Source organism: Calypte anna, chromosome 5, assembly GCF_003957555.1.
Source record: "Calypte anna isolate BGI_N300 chromosome 5, bCalAnn1_v1.p, whole genome shotgun sequence".
Lineage (NCBI taxonomy): Eukaryota > Metazoa > Chordata > Aves > Apodiformes > Trochilidae > Calypte > Calypte anna.
In genome coordinates, this window is record NC_044250.1 from 15,239,660 (window position 1) to 15,263,087 (window position 23,428).

A 23,428-nucleotide genomic window follows, 5' to 3' on the forward strand; every position below is an offset into this window, starting at 1 on the left:
TTAGACATTCAGTTCTTCCTGAGAGGTCTTTTTCTGGTCTGTTTCCTGCTGGCTGCTGACTTGGCCAATGCACTCAGCACCCACGCAGCTGCATCTCTCCACGTAGGTGTAGGAATGCTCAAGGTTGGTCCCATCACTGCAGGTCAGAGTCACATTCCTTTGGCTAGTCTTGGTTTCCTGACAACACGAGCATTTATGTTCCATTGTGTTTGCCTCTGAGGAATATCTGAGTGCAAAATGAACAGAAGAGAAAAGCTCAGAAACAGAAATGCCACTGCCCCTCCCACCCGTGGTGAACATAACCAGAAGTTGTCTGCTTGCACGTGAGGCTATGGTTCAATATTGCCATGGGTCTAGCTCTTCATTAAGGCACAGAAAAAGTAAATTAATTAATCCAGATCACACATTAAGCCAGTGCAAAATGTGAGAATAGTGAGGAGCTAATGACCTCACTTTTAATCTGAGCAAAATCAAAACTCTAGGCTGTTACCTGGGACACTGAACAGACTGCAACAACACTGTGAGACTTGAGGTAATTCAGCATCATGTCTATTAAAAATTCTAACTCACACATAAAAGGAAACAGCTGATGACTGGGTGAATGTTGGAATTTGTGGTATGCAAGTAGAGTAGAAAACAAGAGATCACAATTATTTTTTTAATCACTTACCGTGAAAAAGCATCACAGCTGCCTTCACAGTATGGCATCTCAATAGGGGCAGGTGACACACATCCCTGGTATTTGATGACAATAGTAGTGTTGTGCTTCTTACAACCTGATGTTGTCACAAACCAAGGGGAAATAGGTTAAAATATATCTGCATATAAATAGAGACCTGCATGTTACAGGTTGTAGTAGAAAACAGAGAGCTGGAGCTGAAATAGGACATGAGGCCCCAGTGCATTTCTCTTTTAATTGCTGTGGGCCAAATGGTGACTTTTGCTGCCTATCTTATCAATAAGTGAAAAAAATCAGTTTTGTTTGTGCAGCTTTGCTGCAGGATGCAGAAATCAACAGGAGCTCTGTGCTCAGCTGCCTCCCAGGACTGGGTTCACTTTCCTCATTAAAGAGAAAATATCTGTCATAGTTGGGGAGCAGTTTTTGTCTTCCTCCTCCCACAGAAAGGCAAACACTGAACACCAGGAGATGGGAAAGCTCACTAGATCCATTGTTTCCAAGGACCTAAAGTACAGGCTTGGAAAAGTTCTGTTCCTTTCTTTTTCCACCTCTTTCCTTTCTCACCCCAGTGTGATGCAGGGGTCCCAAACTTGGTCTGTCCACTCCTTCTGTCTGTGCATCTACCATGCAAGATGTACTAATAAATCTAATAAGGCACACGTTACCAGTGCTTAATCTCATAAAAATTATCATTACTTACCCTTTATTTTTTGGCACTCTTTACAGCAGCCATCATCAGATATCCTGATGTCATCCTTCAGCAGGAAAACAGAAAAAGACAGCTCAGGTTTCATATTTGCATACTAAAGCAGAGACTTTCCCAGCTTCCAGAGTTTCTCTGGCACCATACATATATATATTATATTGACATGGAATCTAATTTCAAGCAAGACTCAATATTAAGGCCACTTAACTACTTCAATATCAGTAAGAGTTCTTTGAAAGCTGATACTGAGGAGGACTGGAACTGCTTTGCTGTCATTTGAGTTCAGTAGTAAAATTTTAGTAATAAAGCTTGCAGCACATGTAGGATATTTTGAGTGACCAAAGTCAGCATGGATGGAGGATTATGCCAGACAGGATTACAGAATTAATAAAATAACTGATGTGTGGGGCTGTTTCTAATCTACCCTGATCTGTATTAAGGTGAATGATGCTGTGAACTGAAGTAGGTTACTTTCCCTCGCCTTTGCTCTCAGAAAGGAAATTCTAAAAAGGAATTTATAATCTTAAATAATACAGTAATTAAAATCCAATTCTCAATAAGATTCTTGCTTCTAGGTCACAAGTCACTTTTAGGAACCTAAAACCTTAAACTGTACCCTTTCCTCTAATGCCCAGTTGTCACTGAGGATTGATGTCTCACCCATTTTTTTATTTCCCCTACTGAAATGTAGTTTTATGAGGAGCAGATTCAGAGGGGATAAATTGACAATTAGTTACGTCCTGTGTTAGGCTTCTGCTATGTGTTTTCTTTGGACACCAGGATCCTTTTGTCACTGGTTTTGGGCACTGGAGGCTTTTCAAACATGGGAACTGGTAGGAGAATACTCACTGGATCACACTCCTCCTCATCAAAGGGGGGGCAGCTGCTCTGCAGGACCACTTGGGCAAAGTGCTCACCGTGTTTCTCACACGTGTAAGTTGTGCAGTTATCACCAGGTTGCTTCCAGAATTCTCCAACCTGAAAGTTTGGTAAAATTAAGGTGAATAAAAATTTTCTTACATAAAAAGGAAACAAAAACCCCAGCAGTGTCTGATGATTTCTGCCTACTGTAGGTTGATTATTGGGAGCACTTTCCTTGCATTTCAGCTGTTACTTGCCAGTTGTCAGATTGCTCTAAGTCCTTTTCAGTAAGCAGTGGAAGAGGCAATATTTTCATCTGGCTATGGACAAGATTTTTATGTAAGCAGAACCATTTTGGAAAGATCAATGTGTGTTTCAGTGTTTCTGCCATCAGAATTTATGGATATGTCCAGTCAGGTCCATGGCTTCACTGCCTCATCCTGTCCTAAAGCTCTCAGCCCACTTCTCACTGGCTCTGTGGACCAGAAAACTGCCTCCACAGGGAAAATTCTTCTTTCAGCAAAATATCTCTATTTTCAGAGCTGAAGGCACCCCATGGCTTTCACCTCTGTGTTTTTCCATGTTGATTTCTGAAAGCCACTGTATGTCAGTTAAAACTGGAGTTTCACATCTCAAGGTGCTGTGTGAGAAAGTAGAATCCCTGCCTGAATAAGCAGTTTTCTAACAGGAGAAGAGATGCAGGGGGGGGGAAAAAAGCAAAAGCAAAAAAAAAAAAAAAAAAAAAAAGTGACAAAGGAGAGGAAAGAAGGATAAGCCTAGCAGGAGTGACCAAAAGTGAACCAAACCAGGAATAGTTACTTGAAGCACACGTGTGATGTTGCCTCCTATGGTCATTACACAGCCTGCTGCCCTGCAGGTCCCACAGCACTGCCCAGGGGAGTTTGTGTACTCATAGCCCTGCTTGGGAAGAAACAGAGAGGAGATGACAGTGATCAGCACACTGGACTAAACTGGCAGGTATTTGGGGACAGGAATTGCTGGCAGCAAAGTGTCACTCACCTCTGGGCAGGACGTGTCACAGGTCACAGGCTGGCACTTGACAGCAGCATGGGCTGGGTAAAAGGACTGGGAACAGGAACATTCTTCACAGGGCCCTGAGGGGATGGAAGCTCCAGGCTGGGGGAGGTCAGAAAAAAAGTCATTACTACTTAATGACTTAATTACTTAATTTTACTTTTACTTAAATAAAATTTTTTATGTGCATCCCTGATAATACAAAGCTGAGCTCTGGATGGGCTGACCTATCCTTAAATACCCTTGCGGTTGATTTATTTAGTTAAGAGTTTCTGGCTGATGGTGGTGATATTATTTTTGGAATTCATTGCAGAAGGGGGAAATGCAGAAAATGGTTTTTTAGGGTTTTTGAGGATTTTTTGTTTGTTTTTTGAGGATGTCGTGATGTGGCCCCCTTTAAATAATTAACAATGTTTTATCTCAGGTTTTCTGCAGAATCTCCTCCATGTTGGGAGTCTCAAACCCTTTGCACTGGGAGCCCATGGGGAGGTATTTTTATAGAAATATAAAAATGTGTACTCACTGCATAGTAAGTTTGATTGACAACACAGCCAGGCCCTGGGGAAAGGAAGAAAAATGGTGTCATAGAAGTGAAAGCTTTAAGAAGCGTGGGAAATAAAGTGCTGCTTGGTTGGTGCAGTGTGATAACACGGCTGGTGAGCATCCTTCTGTTTTAAGGTTTTTGTATGTTTAAACTTAGACAAATATAACTGGGAATAATAGATGAAGCAGTGCAGGGTACTCACTGCAGGCAAAGCTGGGGCAGCATTTCCCAGGCTGCATTATTGTTAATATTTCCTGGCCCTCCAGACACTGGGGAGTGACGTCGAGGCAGAGGGTGGTGTTGCAATCTGTGAAATGGCAGAGAATATAGAAAATAATGAACTCAGAAACATTAAATGACAGAGGTCTTGTATTGCATGAACTCCAGAAGTTTTCCCATGGGGCCAGTCTGGTGGTGTTTAGTTGCACTGTTTAATGATTAATTCAGTATATTTGCCCATCTGGTTTGAACGTGAATGGGCATTTCCATCAGCATTAAAAAACCCCATTTTTTGAGAAGAACAGAGTGGGGATTGCTGGGAAGAGTTACTCCCAAAGAGAAGTTTGTACCCATTGGGAAATCTGATGACTTGAGGCTAGAAAAAGCTCTTAAGCAATGTGTAAATGTTCAAGACATTATTTTTTTAAAGATTTTTTTTTTTTCTGGGCTTTGAAAGAGAAAATGCTTTGGTTAACGTTCAGATACTCTTTCAGGTGGTGGCAGCATTAAAAGTTTTGAATGTTAAATTATAGAAGATTTCCAGTAGCAATGTAAAATCTTTTTGTTCTCCTCAGGCATCTGGTCAATGTTCTTCATGAAGGTTTCAATGAAGCAGGATGAGAGAGAAAAGAATTATGATATTCATGCAAAGTATTAAAAATATAAAATGTATTTAAAATAAAAAAATAATTAAAATGTTTAAATATTGCTGTAGTTCCCCTAAATTCTTATTACATTCTGCATGATAAAGAGGTAAGGCAGTCCTTACAGCACTGAGTCCTGGTACAGCAGGGATCTTCTGGTGTCTGGATTTGAACAGGCATGTAGCCTGGTTCCTCACAGAAAACTTCCTGGGTCAGAGAACATTTGTGTGGTGTACACTGCACTTGAAGAGTAGTTTTGTCACAGACACATTCCTGGCAATTTGTTGTCCATTTTTCTCCTGGCTGTATAGAAAAAAAAAAAAAAAAAAAAAAAAAAGAGAAAAATAATAAATTTTAACCCAAATAATTCCATTTGTTTCTAGTTGAGTTATACATGGATACAGTGATATCTGATGAGATGATGAGATCAGCCTTCTCATATCTCTCATCTTTTTAGGATATAGAAGTAACTCTCAAACAGAGCTGATAAAAGGAAGATACTGGAGGCCACAGAAGGTTTTGGGCATGTTCACACAATTATCACTTTCTGTTTATTAGTAGTATTAATGGGAGGAATTCCAGAGGCATAATGGAGAAATGATTGAGCTTTGAATGCACCTTTGAATAAGAAACTCCCATTTGGCTTACTCAGTTGCTGAGGAGCTAAGAATGCAGATTATCAACATTGTAAATGTTGATAAATTTGTTATCCATCTGTCCCTTCATTTTCGAGTAACTTTTGCAAGCCAAATGTGTGGAAACACAGGCAGCACACACTTCAAAGTTCCACTACTACTATCCGTCTCTTATTTCTTTTTTTTTTTTTTTTTTCTCCCCAGGGAGTGAGGAGATGCTTTGTGAAAGAGCATCCCATCACTTGCTGTTAAAATTCTTAAGGAGTAATGTGGTTCCTTTACTTTCCCACAGAATGTTTTTAAGACTCAAGGGAATGAAAATCTGAGGGGGAAAAAAAAAAAAAAAAAGTCTTCCCCAACAAAAGCAAAAGCTAAAAACGCTAAACGCTAAATATCCTCTTGATTCCTTCTCTGTACTTGGCAACCCACATGAATTGGGATACTCACCTCTCTGGACACTCCATTTGGTTCCCTGCAAGCTGGAAAAAAAAAAAAAATTATACCCCTAAGACATAAAGAAGGAAATCTGGGCATTTTCAAATAGAAATACTGTCAAGATTTATTCTTCTGAAATGCAGAATTCTACCCTCTTGGTAAGGAAAGAAGATGGAAAAAAGGTTCTTATTCAGTTTTTCCTTGGGGAGGCTCAAGTAGCTTCAAGAGGGGGATTTGCCCTCCATGTGGAGGCTGGAAGCAGGACAGAGGCCTCTTCTCTATCAACCCTGATGTTTATTTCCAAACACAGCTACAGGTTACTTACAGCATTCAGAGACACAGATGTTGCTGTCTCTGCTCAGGAGGGTCTTTCCTTCCTGGCAGAAACATCCTTCAGTTACTCCATAGGGAGGGAGCTCAACAGTGCTGGAGGGGGAGGAATTTACACGTTTGAGTCCAACATTTTTGCAGTGAATTGGCAAGAGAAGGAGGTGTAGGAGATCAGCAGATCAGATAGCAGGGAGATGAAAGAATCTGCATTTTCCCAAGTGCAACAGGAAGTGCATATTCATTGGGCTGATTATTAATAAATCTTGGATCAGTTTATCAAGTTCACAAGACGTAACCATTTTCTAAGGAAAGCAGGAAGGTAAAAATAGGAAAAATATAGAAAATAGAAAAATAGAAAAAAGGAAAAAAATATAAGCAGTTGTTTTGGGATGAGTTTTATTTGTATTTCCATACCTTGGCTCACAGGTAGCAGGATTAATGGGTCCACATGGCTTGTATACCATGCTTGCTGGGCAGGTGTATGCTGGATGGAAAAAGAAGAAAAAAGATCAAACATTTTGACAGTGGATGCATTTTTGCAGCCAAAGTGACTGCATCTTCTTCATCTGCATTCTGAGTAAAGACGTAGCTGTATTTTCATAGACAGCAGCCTGGTGTTAGATGTAAGGTGTGTTCACTTAATAAAAAAACCACCAATTTCTAGAATTTCTCAGCATTCTGAGCTGTGCAGTACTCACGGCACGTGTTGTTGGTCCTTCCTCTCCAGTCAATGCAGACACCTCGACTGGCACACTCTGTGGCATAAATCTCCAAGCTGGAACATTGCATGGATTCATCAGATATGCGACAGCCATCAAAAACACAGCCCTTGAAAAATGGTTCTGGTGGTATCACTGAGTGGCAGTCTGCAAAAATCCTGCAGACACAGAAAAAGGAAAAAAAAACCTCTTTAACGTTAAGCAGTTAATACATAAAGTCTGTTCCTCTGAGACTGCGCTTCCCAGTTAATGGTGCCTGACTCTGCTTCAGGAAGGAATGGATTGCAGGAAACAAATCCCTAAGAATGGCAAAGTCTGGGAGATAAACTCAGGAAAGGAAAGGTTAGGAAATTTGAAGCTCCATGTTTTCTTTCTAAGAAGGGCAATGGTCAGAGTGCTTCTGTATGTGTGTGCAGTTTTATCAGTCTGAGAGGAGAAATTTCTTGGAGAAGGCAACTGCATTGACTTGAGGGAAGAGGGATTATAAAAACAGCTGGGAGATACAAAACTAGCCTATCCAATAGCTAATAATTTATTAGACACTGCAGCAAAATGTGTGAGAGGGCCTTTAAAAGTGACCCTGTTGAAAAAAAGCTTTTGTTAAAGCTCAAACAAGTGTAGGAAATCTTGCAGGAAAGAAGCCTTGGTACTTCTGGAGCTCCATGGTTTACATCAGATGTATAAAGAACAAAGGACACTTTTTGGCTGAGATGTTTCTGTCTGCTTCATCAACCCGCTTGGTGAGGAAGTTCTTGATGGGTTGTATTGAAGGCCCACTTGAGATTGAGGGTTCAGCCTTAAGTTACTTAAGAGTGTAACAAAGAATGAGTGAGCACAGGCTGGGAGGTAGAGAGGGAGAAATACAGCAGAAGTTTGTGTGGTTCCAAGGAGTTTGGATTTTAGTGCTTGCTGCTTCCCTGGTTTTCTGACTTTACCTCTCCTTGTTACCTTGGGCGTGGAAGTCATTACACAAGAACAGTTTCTATTGCCAAGGCCTTTTACTATTTATATCCTGTCACTGAGCTGACATTTTCAGCTGTGATCGTATGCTGGGGCTAGGTTCTTACTCTAGTAAGATTCTGAGAGAGTTTTGTAGAGAAACAAGATAAACCAGGTGCCTTGAGTTGCCAAAGAGTGGGTGTGAGTCCACCTGTGCCTGGTTAGGGCAGGCCCCCTATTACCAGGGGGCCAATAAAGGTGGGACACACACCCACAGAGAGAAGCTCACTCTGGTGCGAGGCAATGGAGAGATCAGCAGCTCATGGAGCCTCAGGAGCAAGAAAAGGCTCCTCCCGCTACAGAGTTTTGTCTAGAAAGTGAATTAATTCAGCTTTTTTCTTACTCGCTCCAGATGAGCTTGCAGAGAGGAGGTGTTCCACAGTGAGGCTTTGGTGGAGGGGTGGTTACAACTGGGGGTATTGGTATTCCATGGCAGGACTTGTTGTTGTCAACGATCCAGTGATGAGCCATTTGGGGACAGGAAGAGATGATTTTACCACTTGGTAATCGGCACTCGTCTGATTTATCATTTGTACAGGTTCCTGCAAGAGACAGGGAAAGGCTCCTGAGACACACCAGGGGTGCACAGTTAGACAGAATGAGCCGGTGAAATATGTAAGGGGCTTTCTTTACAGCTACATGAACTTAATTTAGGTTAGGGAAAACTAAACAAACCTAAAACCCCAGCCCCGAAGGAAAAGAAGAGGTTGTTGAAATGTTGAGCATTTGCCCGTACAGAAGTAGAAGAGCAGAACTGATTTCATTTCCATTTTAAGCTATTGAAATATTTCAGTCAATCATGAGGCTGCATAGCCAGAGTGGGAGAAAATAACCTCAGTAGGTTGGGGAGAGCCCCAGCTCCCATTGGAGCATCTGTCTTACCACACTGTCCTTCAGTGTTGTTGCCAAATTTGCTGTGTGGGAGCTTCACAGAGAAAATCAGCCCACTGAAGGTGATGGTTGCCCCAATCTCTGGGATTTCAACAATCATGTTGATGCCAAGTTGGGAGAAAGAAATGCCATCTTTCTTGAAGCCAGGTTTGACAATCTTTTGGTTGAAGTACATCTGAAAAGAGGGATTGAAAAAGCCACAGCAATTTCAGGATAAGCACTGCTTCTGCCTGATTGTTTTAAATTATGTATTTTCTAATCTTCATAGCTGTGCATAGCTCCATGTTCTTATGCATCCCATTCAGTTGTAATTGGCATACAAATAACAGCAGATATATGCAATAATATCTTAGCTTGGATTGCTATATTGCTATGATAATATCAAAGTAGTCTCTAAGTAACACATTTGTGAAGATTGGGTGCTAATGCACAGCATTCTAAATCCAAGTATTTTCTTTGTACCCTTCTTCATTTTTTTTGCTGTAAGTATTTTTCATATGAGAAGGTGTGGTACAGAAATATTCCTGCCATTATAGCGTAATAACTTTGCTGAAAAATCCCACTGTCCCTGGTTTCTATGTTGCTTGGCTTGGGAACAGTTGTCTGGATTTAAAATGAAGTCAAATGTCCCTTGTGACAGTTTTATGTAGCAGTCAAACTTCTTCATTACTCGAATCTGTTCCATTTGCAGCCTGTGTTTTATATGATCTAGGAAAGGTGGAATTATTTACTTAATAAATTTTTGTCAGGAGTTATTCTGCAGTTTTCATCTTGAACTGGGATAAAGTAACAGTTAAATCTATGAATTACTTCTTTCTTACATGGAGTGTCACCAGACATTGTTTCAGCACACCTTTCCTGACTTCAGGTATGGGGAAATTGCCATTTGGCTCTGTAGGAGAAGGGTGCACATTGATACAGACTTTTATTCCCCCCTCTTTGTGTTCTCTAATCAACTCCTAAATCCCCTGGTATAGCAGCAGGACTGACTTTTTATTTTAACTGGCTTGCCAGCACTGCTTAGGATGATGAATGAGAAGTGGCACCCTCAGTCACCCCTTTTCTTCAGTTATCCTTCCCTTCCCAGCAGGAAACTGAAGGGGGAATCAGGATCTGTTGGTATATTGGATCTGTTTGGTGCCTGAGGTTCCCCATGCAGAGCAGGCAGTCCCTAGGCTTCTTTTTGTCTTTTCAATCAGCTATGTAAGTCCATTTCCTAGTATTGTTACATGCACATTGTCATGTTATGTTGATATCTGCCTATCTGATCTGTTTCTGACATTTTGTTCTTAAAAACTACTGCAATCTTTTCTTTACCCAGTGCTCCCCTCTGCCCTCATCACCTCCCTCATTGCTGTTCAAAATATAGACTGTATTTTAAAGGAGAAACAGAGAAAAAAAAATAATAATTGTGTTTTACCACATTGGTCATCACACCATCCATGAGTTTACGGGTCAGCACCACTTCTGCAGATTTGTAGAAAATAATAATGGATTTAGGGCAGGAAAGTCCATCTTTTGCATCACAGTAGTAATTGTCAATGTAAACACGGAAGTTGTCGTATTTAGGAACAATCTGTTTCACCAGGACATAGGTGCAGTTCTCAAGGAAAGTGTAGTAGGTTCCATCAAAGGTAATGTAATGAGGATCACCCCATCCACTGCACACACCTGGCAGAGAAAAAGTATTGAGATGATTAACATGAAAACTAATGTAGAAGAAAAAATGTAGAAACTGAACTGAATATACTGTAACTTGTAGAGAAACACTAAGAAAACATAATATCCACATAATCTGTGCTATGTTACTGTTGGGTTTTTTTGGATTTCTTTGTTGTTTTTGTTTTTTTTTTTAAAAAAAGAAAGATTATTATTGATGTAGTGATGCTTACATTGACACTCATAGTGGTAGCAGCAGCCGTTTTCATCGGGCACCAGGATTGCTGGGTATCTGTTTGCACAGGTAATTTCCTTTACAGGTGGGCAGTGTGTTGGAATTACTTCTACCTTGTTGTCTCCCTTACAGAGGAGTTCTGTACAGTTGGATAACTTGTGTGTTTGTCCAGGCTGAAGAATGAAAAAAAATTGTGTCACAGGAGTCTGCAGACAGGTAGGAGCTTCATCCATATTTTTAATTTAATGGTATATTATTTCCAGTAATGGTGGTATTGGAGAGTAAATCATAGAATCATAGAATCATAGAATTGGCTGGGTTGGAAGGGACCTCAGAGATCATCGAGTCCAACCCTTTTACCACCGTTGCGGTTGCTAGACCATGGCACTGAGTGCCACATCCAGGCTCTTTTTAAATATCTCCAGACACGGAGAATCCACTACTTCCCTGGGCAGCCCATTCCAATGCCTGATCACCCTCTCCAGAAAGAAATTCTTTCGAATCTCCAACCTAAACCTCCCCTGGCACAACTTGAGACCCTGCCCTCTTGTCTTGTTGAAAGTTGTCTGGCAAAAGAGACCAACGTCCACCCGGTTACAACCTCCTTTCAGGGAGTTGTAGACAGCGATGAGGTCTCCCCTGAGCCTCCTCTTCTCCAGGCTGAACAGCCCCAGCTCTCTCAGCCTCTCCTCATAGGGTCTGTGCTCGAGTCCCTTCACCAGCCTGGTTGCCCTCTTTTGGACCTGCTCCAGGACCTCGATATCCTTCCTGAGCTGAGGGGCCCAGAACTGGACACAGGACTCAAGCTGTGGCCTCACCAGAGCTGAGCACAGGGGCAGAATCCCTTCCCTGGACCTGCTGGCCACGCTGTTCCTGAGCCAGCCCAGGATGCCATTGGCCTTCTTGGCCACCTGGGCACACTGCTGGCTCATGTTCAGCTTCCTGGCAATCCAGACTCCCAGGTCCCTTTCTGCCTGGCTGCTCTCCAGCCATTCTGTGCCCAGCCTGTAGAGCTGCATGGGGTTGTTGTGGCCAAAGTGCAGGACCCAGCACTTGGAATGTTGAACCTCATCCCATTGGGATCATCCCAACTCTCCAGTCTGTCCAGGTCCCTCTGCAGGGCCCTCCTGCCTTCCAGATGATCCACACTTCCCTCCAGCTTGGTGTCATCTGCAAATTTGCTGATGATGGACTCAGTCCCCTCATCTAAATCATCAATGAAGACATTGAACAGAACCGGGCCCAACACTGATCCCTGGGGGACACCACAGCCGCCAACTGGATCAGCCCCGTTCAGCACCACTCTCTGGGCCCGGCCCTCCAGCCAGTTCTTAACCCAGCACAGGGTGCTCCTGTCTAAGCTGCGGGCTGATATGAATGTGTTAATCTCTTCAATTTGGTATGATTTGTAATATTGATCAGAGTTATTCGTATTTCTGACCACAGTGTGGCATATCAAAACTGTTATGTTTTCCAAATCTGAAACAAAGACTAAAGTCAAAATCTTCAGGGATAGTACAAAGTAGTCAATATTCTACACAAATTTCACTGCTAAAAGTAGGTGAAGACCTCAATTCCAGTTATTTCTTCTGCATGAGAATCTCTGCTGAGATATGAAGGGCTGAGTCCTACGTTAAGGGAATTGGTGTCCTTTTTCATAGCAGTGTATGCTGTATTTCACAATTGGCACAGACCATCATGACAGAAAGAAAAAAAACAAAAAATACCTGACCCCAAAAGTGTGTACAGAGCTACAAGTAAGAGGACAGGAGAACAGAAACAGATACAGGACTCCAGAGGAGCTCAAATTTATCTGTTTAGTAAAGAAACAAAATGCACAAGAAAAACCCCTGTGTTAATGCAGCAAATAGTTAATTAACTATGAAATGCGGTGCATTGGAAAGTGTGTTAAGAGAACTGAAGTAATTAGAAATAATTACTGCAGATTGGTTTCTCAGTTTGGAAAAAAAAATATCAAGAATGCAAACAGAAATTTTATATAATTTAAATTGCCCATAATTCCTAATATTTGTTCTGGTGCCATGCAAAAAAAAAAAGGTTTAAAGACTACAAATTGTACCGTTCTGGTATGAAGCAAATATTCACGGAAGTTCAATGATCACAGAATCATAGAATCAGCTGGGTTGGAAGGGACCTCAGAGATCACCAAGTCCAACCCTTGATCCACTCCCCCCGTGGTTCCCAGCCCATGGCACTCAGTGCCACATCCAGGCTCTTTGGAAAGATCTCCAGACACGGAGAATCCACTACTTCCCTGGGCAGCCCTGATGATGGACTCAATCCCCTCATCTAAATCATCAATGAAGATATTAAACAGAACTGGGCCCAACACTGGTCCCTGGGGGACACCACAGCCACCAACTGGATCAGCACCATTCAGCACCACTCTGTGGCCTCCAGCAGTTCCTAACCCAGCCCAGAGTGCTCCTGTCTGAGCCCTGGGCTGACAGCTTTCCCAGGAGAATGCTGCGGGAATGGTGTCAAAAGCTTTGCTGAATTCCAGGCAGATTCCATCCCCAGCCTTCCCCTCATCCCCCAGCTGGGTCACCTCATCATAAAAGGAGCTCAGGTTGGTCAGACAGGACCTGCCCTTCATAACCCCGTGCTGCCTGGGTCTGAGCCCCTGTCCCTCCTGGAGCTGCTGTGTGATTGCCCTCAGGATGAGCTGCTCCGTAACCCTGCCAGGCACTGAGGTCAGGCTGAGAGCCCTGGAGTTTCCTGGGTCCTCCTTTTTGGTCCTTTTTTGTGGATTGCTGTGACATTCACCAACTTCCCATCATCTGGGACCTCCCCAGTGAGCCGGGGCTGTTGGAAATGGAGAGCAGCTTGGGGAGCTCTTCCCCAGCTCCCTCCTCACTTTGGGGTGGATCCTGTCTGGTCCCATAGACTTGTGAGGATCCAAGCAGCTCAGCAGGTCACTGACAGTTTCCTTCTGGATTACAGGGGGGCTGTTTAGATTCTTGTCTCTTTCTACAAGCTCCAGAAGAAAGATGTCCTCAGAACACCCTGTCTTACTGTTGAAAACTGAGGCAAAGAAGGTGTTAAATACCTCAGCCTTTTCTTCATCTTTGATAACTCAATTCCTGCCCACGTCCAGTAGAGAATTGAGGTTTTCCCTACCCCTCCTTTTCCTATTGATGTATCTGTAGAAGGACTTTTTGTTATCCTTCACAGAGGTGGCGAGACGCAGTTCAAGTTGTGCCTTTGTCTCTCTAATTTTCTTTCTACACAACCTAACTATATTCCTAAATTCCTCCTGAGTAGTTAGCCCTTTTTTCCATAATCAGTAGGCTCTGTTCTTTACCCTAATTTCTGTCAAAATCTCCCTGTTCATTCAGACTGCTCATCTTCCCCTCTGCTTTGCGTTTCAGCACACTGGGACAGCTGCTCCTGTGCTTTCAGGACTTGCTTCTTGAAGTACACCCATCCCTCCTGAACCCCTCTGTTTTCCAGACCTGTTTCCCAGGGCACGCTCTGAATCCGTCTTCTGAATAGGCCAAAATCTGCCTTCCAGAAGTCCAACATAGAGGTTTTACTGATAGCCCTCCTAGAAAACTATTATTTCATGGTCACTGTGCCCCAGACAGCCTCCAACCACCACATCTCCCACCATACCCTCTCTGTTTGTGAACAGGAGGTCTAGCGGGGCTCCACCCCTGGTGGGTTCATTTATCAGCTGGAGCAGGAAATTATCCTCTAGAAACTCTATGAATTTCCTAGACTGCTTCCTCTCTGCTGTGTGGAGTTCCCAGCAGACATCCAGCAGGTTAAAGTCACCCAGGAGAACAAAGGATGACGATTTTGAAACATCTGCAAGCTGCTTGTAGAATAATTCATCACCCTCATCATCCTGACTGTGTGGTCTGTAACAGACTCCCACCAGGATATCAGCCTTGTTGGCCTTCCCCCTGATTCTGATCCACAGGCACTCCATCTTATCGTTACTGACTTCAACTTCTACAGTTTCAAGAGACTCTCTAACATACAGAGCTACCCCTCCACCTCTCCTACCCTGCCTGTCCCTTCTGAAGAGCCTGTAGTCACCCATGGCAGCACTCCAGCCATGGGAGTCTTCCCACCATCCATGATGGTGACTCCATCACAGCTTTCCTGCTGCACCATGGCTTCCAGCTCCTCCTGTTTGTTGCCCATACTGTGTGCACTGGTGTACATGCACTTCAGCTGGGCTGCTGATTTGGCTCTTAACTCGGGCTTTCCACTCTTGGGCTCCTTTATGGAGAGCCCAGTTTCAGTCCCTACCCCTTCAAACCTAGTTCAAAGCCCTCCTGATCAGCCCCAACAACTTATGGGCTCAGAGTCCTTTTGCCCTTGCTAGATAGATGAAGCCCATCTGGTTGGAAGAGACTGGGTATGCTGAAATTTAGCCCATGGTGAAAAAACCCAAAGATCCACCGGTGGCACCAATCCCTTAGCCACCTTGATCATAACAAAACAAATCCTACATACCTGTAGGGGAGGGTAAGTAGGAGAAACACAGCCATGAAAAGGAATTTCTCCAGAAGTGGGAACCAATGGAGCAGGTGTTGTGGGAGACCATTCTTGAGAAGTAGTGGTAGGAAGTGTAGTGATGTTACAAGGCACAGCGTGTCGTTCAATGTCACAGGTTGGACTGCAGATGGCATAAAACCTACACCCATCACTGTCCATCCTGTTGTAAATCAGATCACCTGAAAACAAAAAGAAATTAACTGAAATGCAAGCAGAACTAAAGATATTTCCATAAAAGAAATAAAATTCAAAAAGGAACTAAAAAAACACATTCCTAATACGTGAAAGGAAAGGTAACAAAAAACAACCAATAAAAATACTGACTAAATGTATATACATGTTGAATGCCTAAATATATATATATATATGAGAGAAAAGGAGGTACACTTACCAGGTGAAAAAAAAGAATCCCCAATTTTGCAGAAACAGGGTGTTGATGGAGAGGGAGAAGAGCTGGTAGTGACTGTGACGGTGGTGGAGGTTGGAGTTCCAAGGGCTGTGGTGGTGGGTGTGGGTGTGCTGATTGGGCAGTTGGAATTGGGGCTGCAGCAGAGAACACGGATCCTGTAGTTGAGGCACATCCTAAATTTGCCCTTCTGGTCCTCGTTCTTGCACACCAGTCCAAAGTGGACATCACACTGCACAACCTGTCCCACCTGTGTGATGGGAACATCCGGGTATTGTTCCGCCTGACACTGGATTTGCTTTGGATGCTGACAGACTTCCTGCCCAGCAGCCTGGATGTGCTGGTAGGTTTCAAAGTCTCCCTGGTTGGGCCCAGCAGACGGGAAGTCAACGTCAAACCACTGACTCCAGGTGCAGACCTCGGGTTGACAAGGGGAGGTGTAGGAGGTTGTAGTTCTTCTGAGAGGGACTTGTGTGGCTGGTGTTGGTGTTGGAGTGGTGGTACTGGTGGAAGTTTGTAGTGTGGTTTCTGAGGAGGTTGGAAGTGTAGTAGTTGGGAAGTATTGTGTAGAGGTGGAGGTGGTGACTACCGTAGTCGAGGTTGGAATTCCACGGGTTGTGGTGGAGGTCCAGGTGGGTGTTGTGGTGGGTGTGGGTGTGCTGATTGTGCAGTTGGAATTGGGGCTGCAGCAGAGAACACGGATCCTGTAGTTGAGGCACATCCTAAATTTGCCCTTCTGGTCCTCGTTCTTGCACACCAGTCCAAAGTGGACATCACACTGCACAACCTGTCCCACCTGTGTGATGGGAACATCCGGGTATTGTTCCGCCTGACACTGGATTTGCTTTGGATGCTGACAGACTTCCTGCCCAGCAGCCTGGATGTGCTGGTAGGTTTCAAAGTCTCCCTGGTTGGGCCCAGCAGACGGGAAGTCAACGTCAAACCAGTCACTCCAGGAGCAGACCTCAGGTTGACAAGGGGAGGTGTAGGAAGTGGTGGTGGATCTCTGGGTAGTTACAGGCGTGGTGGGTGTTTGAGAGGTTGTGGTGGTGGAAGTTTGTAGTGTGGTTTCTGAGGAGGTTGGAAGTGTAGTAGTTGGGTAGGGTGTAGAGGTGGAGGTGGTGACGACGGTGGAGGTTGAGGTTCCAAGGCTTGTGGTGGTGGTGGTCCAGGTGGGTGTTGTGGTGGGTGTGGGGTGTGCTGATTGGGCAGTTGGAATTGGGGGCTGCAGCAGAGAACACGGATCCTGTAGTTGAGGCACATCCTAAATTTGCCCCTTCTGGTCCTCCGTTTCTTGCACACCAGTCCAAAGTGGACATCACACTGCACAACCTGTCCCACCTGTGTGATGGGAACATCCGGGTATTGTTCCGCCTGACACTGGATTTGCTTTGGATGCTGACAGACTTCCTGCCCAGCAGCCTGGATGTGCTGGTAGGTTTCAAAGTCTCCCTGGTTGGGCCCAGCAGACGGGAAGTCAACGTCAAACCACTGACTCCAGGTGCAGACCTCGGGTTGACAAGGGGAGGTGTAGGAAGTGGTGGTGGATCTCTGGGTAGTTACAGGCGTGGTGGGTGTTTGAGAGGTTGTGGTGGTGGAAGTTTGCAGTGTGGTTTCTGAGGAGGTTGGCAGCGTGGTGGTTGGGAAGTAGGCTGTGGAGGTGGAGGTGGTTACTACTGTAGTCGAGGTTGGAATTCCACGGGTTGTGGTGGAGGTCCAGGTGGGTGTTGTGGTGGGTGTGGGTGTGCTGATTGTGCAGTTGGAATTGGGGCGGCAGCAGAGAACACGGATCCTGTAGTTGAGGCACATCCTAAATTTACCCTTCTGGTCCTCGTTCTTGCACACCAGTCCAAAGTGGACATCACACTGCACAACCTGTCCCACCTGTGTGATGGGAATATCCGGGTATTGTTCCGCCTGACACTGGATTTGCTTTGGATGCTGACAGACTTCCTGCCCAGCAGCCTGGATGTGCTGGTAGGTTTCAAAGTCTCCCTGGTTGGGCCCTGCAGAGGGGAAGTCAACGTCAAACCAGTCACTCCAGGAGCACACCTCGGGTTGACAAGGGGAGGTGTAGGAGGTTGTAGTTCTTTTGAGAGGGACTTGTGTGGCAGGTGTTGGTGTTGGAGTGGAGGTTCTGATGGCTGTTTGCAGTGTGGTTTCTGAGGAGGTTGGCAGTGTGGTAGTTGGGTAGGGTGTAGAAGTGGAGGTGGTGACGACGGTGGAGGTTGGAATTCCACGGGTTGTGGTGGAGGTCAAGGTGGGTGTTTTGGTGGGTGTGGGTGTGCTGATTGTGCAGTTGGAATTGGGGCTGCAGCAGAGAACACGGATCCTGTAGTTGAGGCACATCCTAAATTTGCCCTTCTGGTCCTCGTTCTTGCACACCAGTCCAAAGTGGACGTCACACTGCACAACCTGTCCCACCTGTGTGATGGGAACATCCGGGTATTGTTCCGCCTGACACTGGATTTGCTTTGGATGCTGACAGACTTCCTGCCCAGCAGCCTGGATATGCTGGTAGGTTTCAAAGTCTCCCTGGTTGGGCCCAGCAGACGGGAAGTCAACGTCAAACCAGTCACTCCAGGAGCAGACCTCAGGTTGACAAGGGGAGGTGTAGGAAGTGGTGGTGGATCTCTGGGTAGTTACAGGCGTGGTGGGTGTTTGAGAGGTTGTGGTGGTGGAAGTTTGCAGTGTGGTTTCTGAGGAGGTTGGCAGCGTGGTGGTTGGGAAGTAGGCTGTGGAGGTGGAGGTGGTTACTACTGTAGTCGAGGTTGGAATTCCACGGGTTGTGGTGGAGGTCCAGGTGGGTGTTGTGGTGGGTGTGGGTGTGCTGATTGGGCAGTTGGAATTGGGGCTGCAGCAGAGAACACGGATCCTGTAGTTGAGGCACATCCTAAATTTACCCTTCTGGTCCTCGTTCTTGCACACCAGTCCAAAGTGGACATCACACTGCACAACCTGTCCCACCTGTGTGATGGGAACATCCGGGTATTGTTCCGCCTGACACTGGATTTGCTTTGGATGCTGACAGACTTCCTGCCCAGCAGCCTGGATGTGCTGGTAGGTTTCAAAGTCTCCCTGGTTGGGCCAGCAGACGGGAAGTCAACGTCAAACCACTGACTCCAGGTGCAGACCTCGGGTTGACAAGGGGAGGTGTAGGAGGTTGTAGTTTTTCTGAGAGGGACTTGTGTGGCGGGTGTTGGTGTGGGACTGGAGGTTCTGATGGCTGTTTGCAGTGTGGTTTCTGAGGAGGTTGGCAGTGTGGTAGTGGGTAGGGTGTAGAGGTGGAGGTGGTGACGACGGTGGATGTTGGAATTCCACGGGTTGTGGTGGCAGTCCAGGTGGGTGTTGTGGTGGGTGTGGGTGTGCTGATTGGGCAGTTGGAATTGGGGCTGCAGCAGAGAACACGGATCCTGTAGTTGAGGCACATCCTAAATTTGCCCTTCTGGTCTTCATTCTTGCAAACCAGTCCAAAGTGGACGTCACACTGCACAACCTGTCCCACCTGTGTGATGGGAACATCAGGGTATTGTTCCGCCTGACACTGGATTTGCTTTGGATGCTGACAGACTTCCTGCCCAGCAGCCTGGATATGCTGGTAGGTTTCAAAGTCTCCCTGGTTGGGCCCAGCAGACGGGAAGTCAACGTCAAACCAGTCACTCCAGGAGCAGACCTCAGGTTGACAAGGGGAGGTGTAGGAAGTGGTGGTGGATCTCTGGGTAGTTACAGGCGTGGTGGGTGTTTGAGAGGTTGTGGTGGTGGAAGTTTGCAGTGTGGTTTCTGAGGAGGTTGGCAGCGTGGTGGTTGGGAAGTAGGCTGTGGAGGTGGAGGTGGTTACTACTGTAGTCGAGGTTGGAATTCCACGGGTTGTGGTGGAGGTCCAGGTGGGTGTTGTGGTGGGTGTGGGTGTGCTGATTGTGCAGTTGGAATTGGGGCTGCAGCAGAGAACACGGATCCTGTAGTTGAGGCACATCCTAAATTTACCCTTCTGGTCCTCGTTCTTGCACACCAGTCCAAAGTGGACATCACACTGCACAACCTGTCCCACCTGTGTGATGGGAACATCCGGGTATTGTTCCGCCTGACACTGGATTTGCTTTGGATGCTGACAGACTTCCTGCCCAGCAGCCTGGATGTGCTGGTAGGTTTCAAAGTCTCCCTGGTTGGGCCCAGCAGACGGGAAGTCAACGTCAAACCACTGACTCCAGGTGCAGACCTCGGGTTGACAAGGGGAGGTGTAGGAGGTTGTAGTTTTTCTGAGAGGGACTTGTGTGGCGGGTGTTGGTGTGGGACTGGAGGTTCTGATGGCTGTTTGCAGTGTGGTTTCTGAGGAGGTTGGCAGTGTGGTAGTTGGGTAGGGTGTAGAGGTGGAGGTGGTGACGACGGTGGATGTTGGAATTCCACGGGTTGTGGTGGCAGTCCAGGTGGGTGTTGTGGTGGGTGTGGGTGTGCTGATTGGGCAGTTGGAATTGGGGCTGCAGCAGAGAACACGGATCCTGTAGTTGAGGCACATCCTAAATTTGCCCTTCTGGTCTTCATTCTTGCAAACCAGTCCAAAGTGGACGTCACACTGCACAACCTGTCCCACCTGTGTGATGGGAACATCAGGGTATTGTTCCGCCTGACACTGGATTTGCTTTGGATGCTGACAGACTTCCTGCCCAGCAGCCTGGATATGCTGGTAGGTTTCAAAGTCTCCCTGGTTGGGCCCAGCAGACGGGAAGTCAACGTCAAACCAGTCACTCCAGGAGCAGACCTCAGGTTGACAAGGGGAGGTGTAGGAAGTGGTGGTGGATCTCTGGGTAGTTACAGGCGTGGTGGGTGTTTGAGAGGTTGTGGTGGTGGAAGTTTGCAGTGTGGTTTCTGAGGAAGTTGGCAGCGTGGTGGTTGGGAAGTAGGCTGTGGAGGTGGAGGTGGTGACTACTGTAGTCGAGGTTGGAGTTCCACGGGTTGTGGTGGAGGTCCAGGTGGGTGTTGTGGTGGGTGTGGGTGTGCTGATTGTGCAGTTGGAATTGGGGCTGCAGCAGAGAACACGGATCCTGTAGTTGAGGCACATCCTAAATTTACCCTTCTGGTCCTCGTTCTTGCACACCAGTCCAAAGTGGACATCACACTGCACAACCTTGTCCCACCTGTGTGATGGGAACATCCGGGGTATTGTTCCGCCTGACACTGGATTTGCTTTGGATGCTGACAGACTTCCTGCCCAGCAGCCTGGATGTGCTGGTAGGTTTCAAAGTCTCCCTGGTTGGGCCCTGCAGAGGGGAAGTCAACGTCAAACCAATCACTCCAGGAGCAGACCTCGGGTTGGCAAGGGGAAGTGTAGGAAGTGGTGGTGGAGCTCAGATAGGGGAGTTGTGTGGACGATGTTGGCTTTGTTGTTGAATACCTTTGCTCAGTTTGTCCTGTTGTAGGTGTGCTTGGAGATGCTGTGATCATTGTTTCTGTTTGGATACTCCGCACTGGTTGCGTGGTGGTTTTGGAATGGATATGTTCAGTTTCTGGTGGAGGCACTGATATCGTCGTTGTCTTATGTTTAGTCTGAAGGTGTGGTGTTGTTGATATTTCTGTGGATGATGTACCTAAAGTTGTAGAAAATATCGTGGTTATTTTTGGTACTTGTGTAGTTGTAGTTGATACCGTAGGTTCCTGGCATGGCACTTCTACATTTGAGCAGCATTTAAACCTCAGTTTATAGTTATAGCAGATCGGTGGCAGCTGGTTTTTATTGTAGCATGTCAAGCCTTCTTCTGTATTGCATGTTATGTTTTGCTCCAGAAGTGGATATTGAGTGTTTGGGAACCTTACTGCTCTACATTCCACATCCTTTCTGTTATCACACACTCTGTATCCTTTTTTTTTAATGTTCTGAATCGTGTCAAAATCTCCATCATTGTATCCAGACCCTGGATAGCTGACATCATACCACATCGACCAGTAACATTCTTCTTGAATGCACAGAGGAGTTGTTGAAGGAGAAGTGGTAATAGAGCTTATTTCAGCTGTGGTTGTTTCCTTAATAGTTGAAGGTGCTGATGTTGTAGTTTCAGAGACTGTAATAACTGGTGATGTACTGGTTGGAAACAGTGTAGTTTCTTCAGCTGAACTAGATGTTTCTGTCCTCTTAACTGGGGTTGTGATCGGCGTTGGTGTGCTGAAATGTGTTGTGGAAGAACATGGTACAAAAACACAACAGAAGATTCTGATTTCGTAGTTGTTGCACATGGTTGAAATTTGATCTTTGTTGTAACATATAAGCCCAGCTGTTGTACTGCATTCTACTTGTTGGCCAAGTTCTTCCAGTGGCATATCCGGGTATTTTTCTGCTCTGCACTGAACATCCCGGGGAGCTTTACAGACTTCATAACCTTTAGCTCTCAAATCTTCAAAGGTTTCAAAATCTCCACCATCATAGCCAGGGGTTGGCAGACTCCCATCGTACCACTGTGACCACTCACAGACCTGACGAACACACACTGATGTAGTTGGTGTCACTGTGAAAGAGAAGACAGCAGAAAACTTGGAATTAATTCCTGTATTTGTTTCTTTTTTAAATATTAAGTGGACAATTTTCCTAAGGTAATTTGCTTACGTTTTGAGCCTAGAGTGCATCACTTCACCCTGGGTATAATTTAGTGGGAAGTAGAACAGAAAATCCATCACCCAGCAATTTAATATATGAACATCCTTGGAATTCTTGTGTCCTAAGAGAATGCTAATTATCTTTTTAAAAATCAGTCTAGGACATAGTTGAGGGAAAAAAAGCCTCACTTTTTTTTTTTTTTTTCTTTAGATTACCTGGTTTGAATCTTGCTTCAGTATTTATTAGTCTCTCAGATATTTCAAAGCCAAGATCCAGTAAAAAGAACAACATTTACTCTCTGCATCAAGATTCATCTCTACTTTTTTCTTAGAAATAAACTGACTTCTCATGTAATGTGCTCCGTTGTCTTTGCTACTCCATTTGAAGCAAAAAGTTTCTAATGCAGCATCCTGAGCACCCTACACCTTGTACTTCAGCTGTGGGCTTATGAAACCATTTATTGTCCATAACATCTGCAGGTGAATTCTCATGATGAAATGGCTAATGAATTCCAGTAGTTTTAATGACTTCTGTGGTTTCAGAATGTGTAACTCCAAATTGAATACAGAATATTCATTCTGTTGCACAACATATGCCCATAGTTATTAGAGACTGCCAACCTGAAGGATGCTGAGCAGGCATTTTAGAAATGAAAATTTCAGTATCTTGGTGCCAATATCTGAGCAATTCTCTCTAGTACTGTAATTATAAGTACCATGGACCCTAGCAGGAATTTTACAGCAAGTAATAATTATGTAATTTAGTAGGAAAAATCATGAATTATCCATTCAATAAAGATAATTCAAGGTATAGAAATAGTTACATTTACAGGTAGTAAATCTGAAAATGGGTTTTTTATTTTTCACTTATGGACATAAGCAAACTAATACTATGAAACCAGTGTGCAATGGTTTATAGTTTGGTGTTTCAGGAGTGGTTTTAGTTTCTGTTTCTTCTCTTGTGTAGGTTTGGTTACACAATATTGACTGAAGCTAGATAACCAATGAATGAACTCTCATTCATTTTGTAGTGCATCAGCTCATTTAGGTGTGAGTGTGGGCATGGTCACTGATCAGCAGAATACACTTTTGGAGGATGTACCTGTGGAAGAAGGGGCAGGTGGTGTAGTGCTGAAGTGGAATGTTGTTGCTGGTGTGGGTGTTGTTGCGATGGAGCACTCATAGACATCCCTGTGAAGTGTTCCATTGAGACCACAGGTTGCAACAATGCACCCTCCCGTGCCATCTGTTGTGTTGTAGACCACCTCTTGATAGTTGTATTTCTGTCCCTCATAAAAGCAGATGCATTCTGTAAATCA

General features: G+C 45.0%; 2 protein-coding genes across 2 annotated transcripts in view; both read right to left on the minus strand.

Moving 5' to 3' along the window:
* On the minus strand, positions 1-4,097 carry LOC115598411 (mucin-5B-like). Its single transcript, XM_030451548.1, has 8 exons — positions 4,028-4,097; positions 3,805-3,839; positions 3,267-3,383; positions 3,066-3,164; positions 2,235-2,363; positions 1,380-1,434; positions 671-776; positions 1-226 (listed from the first exon to the last, which is right to left on the minus strand). Exons 1-8 carry the CDS (start codon positions 4,062-4,064, stop codon positions 1-3), a joined length of 804 nt encoding a protein of 267 aa, XP_030307408.1. The 5' UTR covers positions 4,065-4,097.
* A 1,254-nt stretch (positions 4,098-5,351) lies between these two features.
* The window catches only part of MUC5AC (mucin 5AC, oligomeric mucus/gel-forming), a 39,721-nt gene continuing 21,644 nt past the window's right edge, over positions 5,352-23,428 (minus strand). The window contains exons 29-41 of the mRNA XM_030451549.1: positions 23,212-23,418; positions 21,862-22,021; positions 21,110-21,190; positions 18,649-20,659; positions 16,869-18,605; positions 15,586-16,752; positions 10,590-10,764; positions 10,118-10,368; positions 8,689-8,872; positions 8,150-8,348; positions 6,787-6,965; positions 6,503-6,572; positions 5,352-5,424 (exon numbers count right to left, since the gene is read on the minus strand). Of these exons, the coding sequence (XP_030307409.1) occupies positions 5,352-5,424; positions 6,503-6,572; positions 6,787-6,965; positions 8,150-8,348; positions 8,689-8,872; positions 10,118-10,368; positions 10,590-10,764; positions 15,586-16,752; positions 16,869-18,605; positions 18,649-20,659; positions 21,110-21,190; positions 21,862-22,021; positions 23,212-23,418 (6,494 nt within the window). The remainder of the gene's footprint in view (positions 5,425-6,502; positions 6,573-6,786; positions 6,966-8,149; positions 8,349-8,688; positions 8,873-10,117; positions 10,369-10,589; positions 10,765-15,585; positions 16,753-16,868; positions 18,606-18,648; positions 20,660-21,109; positions 21,191-21,861; positions 22,022-23,211; positions 23,419-23,428) is intronic.

Bases quoted from the DNA above. Each gene is read 5' to 3' on its own strand.
- LOC115598411 (XM_030451548.1), bottom strand. From the start codon at position 4,064: ATGCAGCCTGGGAAATGCTGCCCCAGCTTTGCCTGCA. The intron at 3,840-4,027 runs GTGAGTACCCTG...TCCTTTCCCCAG, and splicing joins CTGCCCCAGCTTTGCCTGCA to GGCCTGGCTGTGTTGTCAAT. The intron at 2,364-3,065 runs GTAACTATTCCT...CCAAACTTTCAG, and splicing joins ACATCACACGTGTGCTTCAA to GTTGGAGAATTCTGGAAGCA.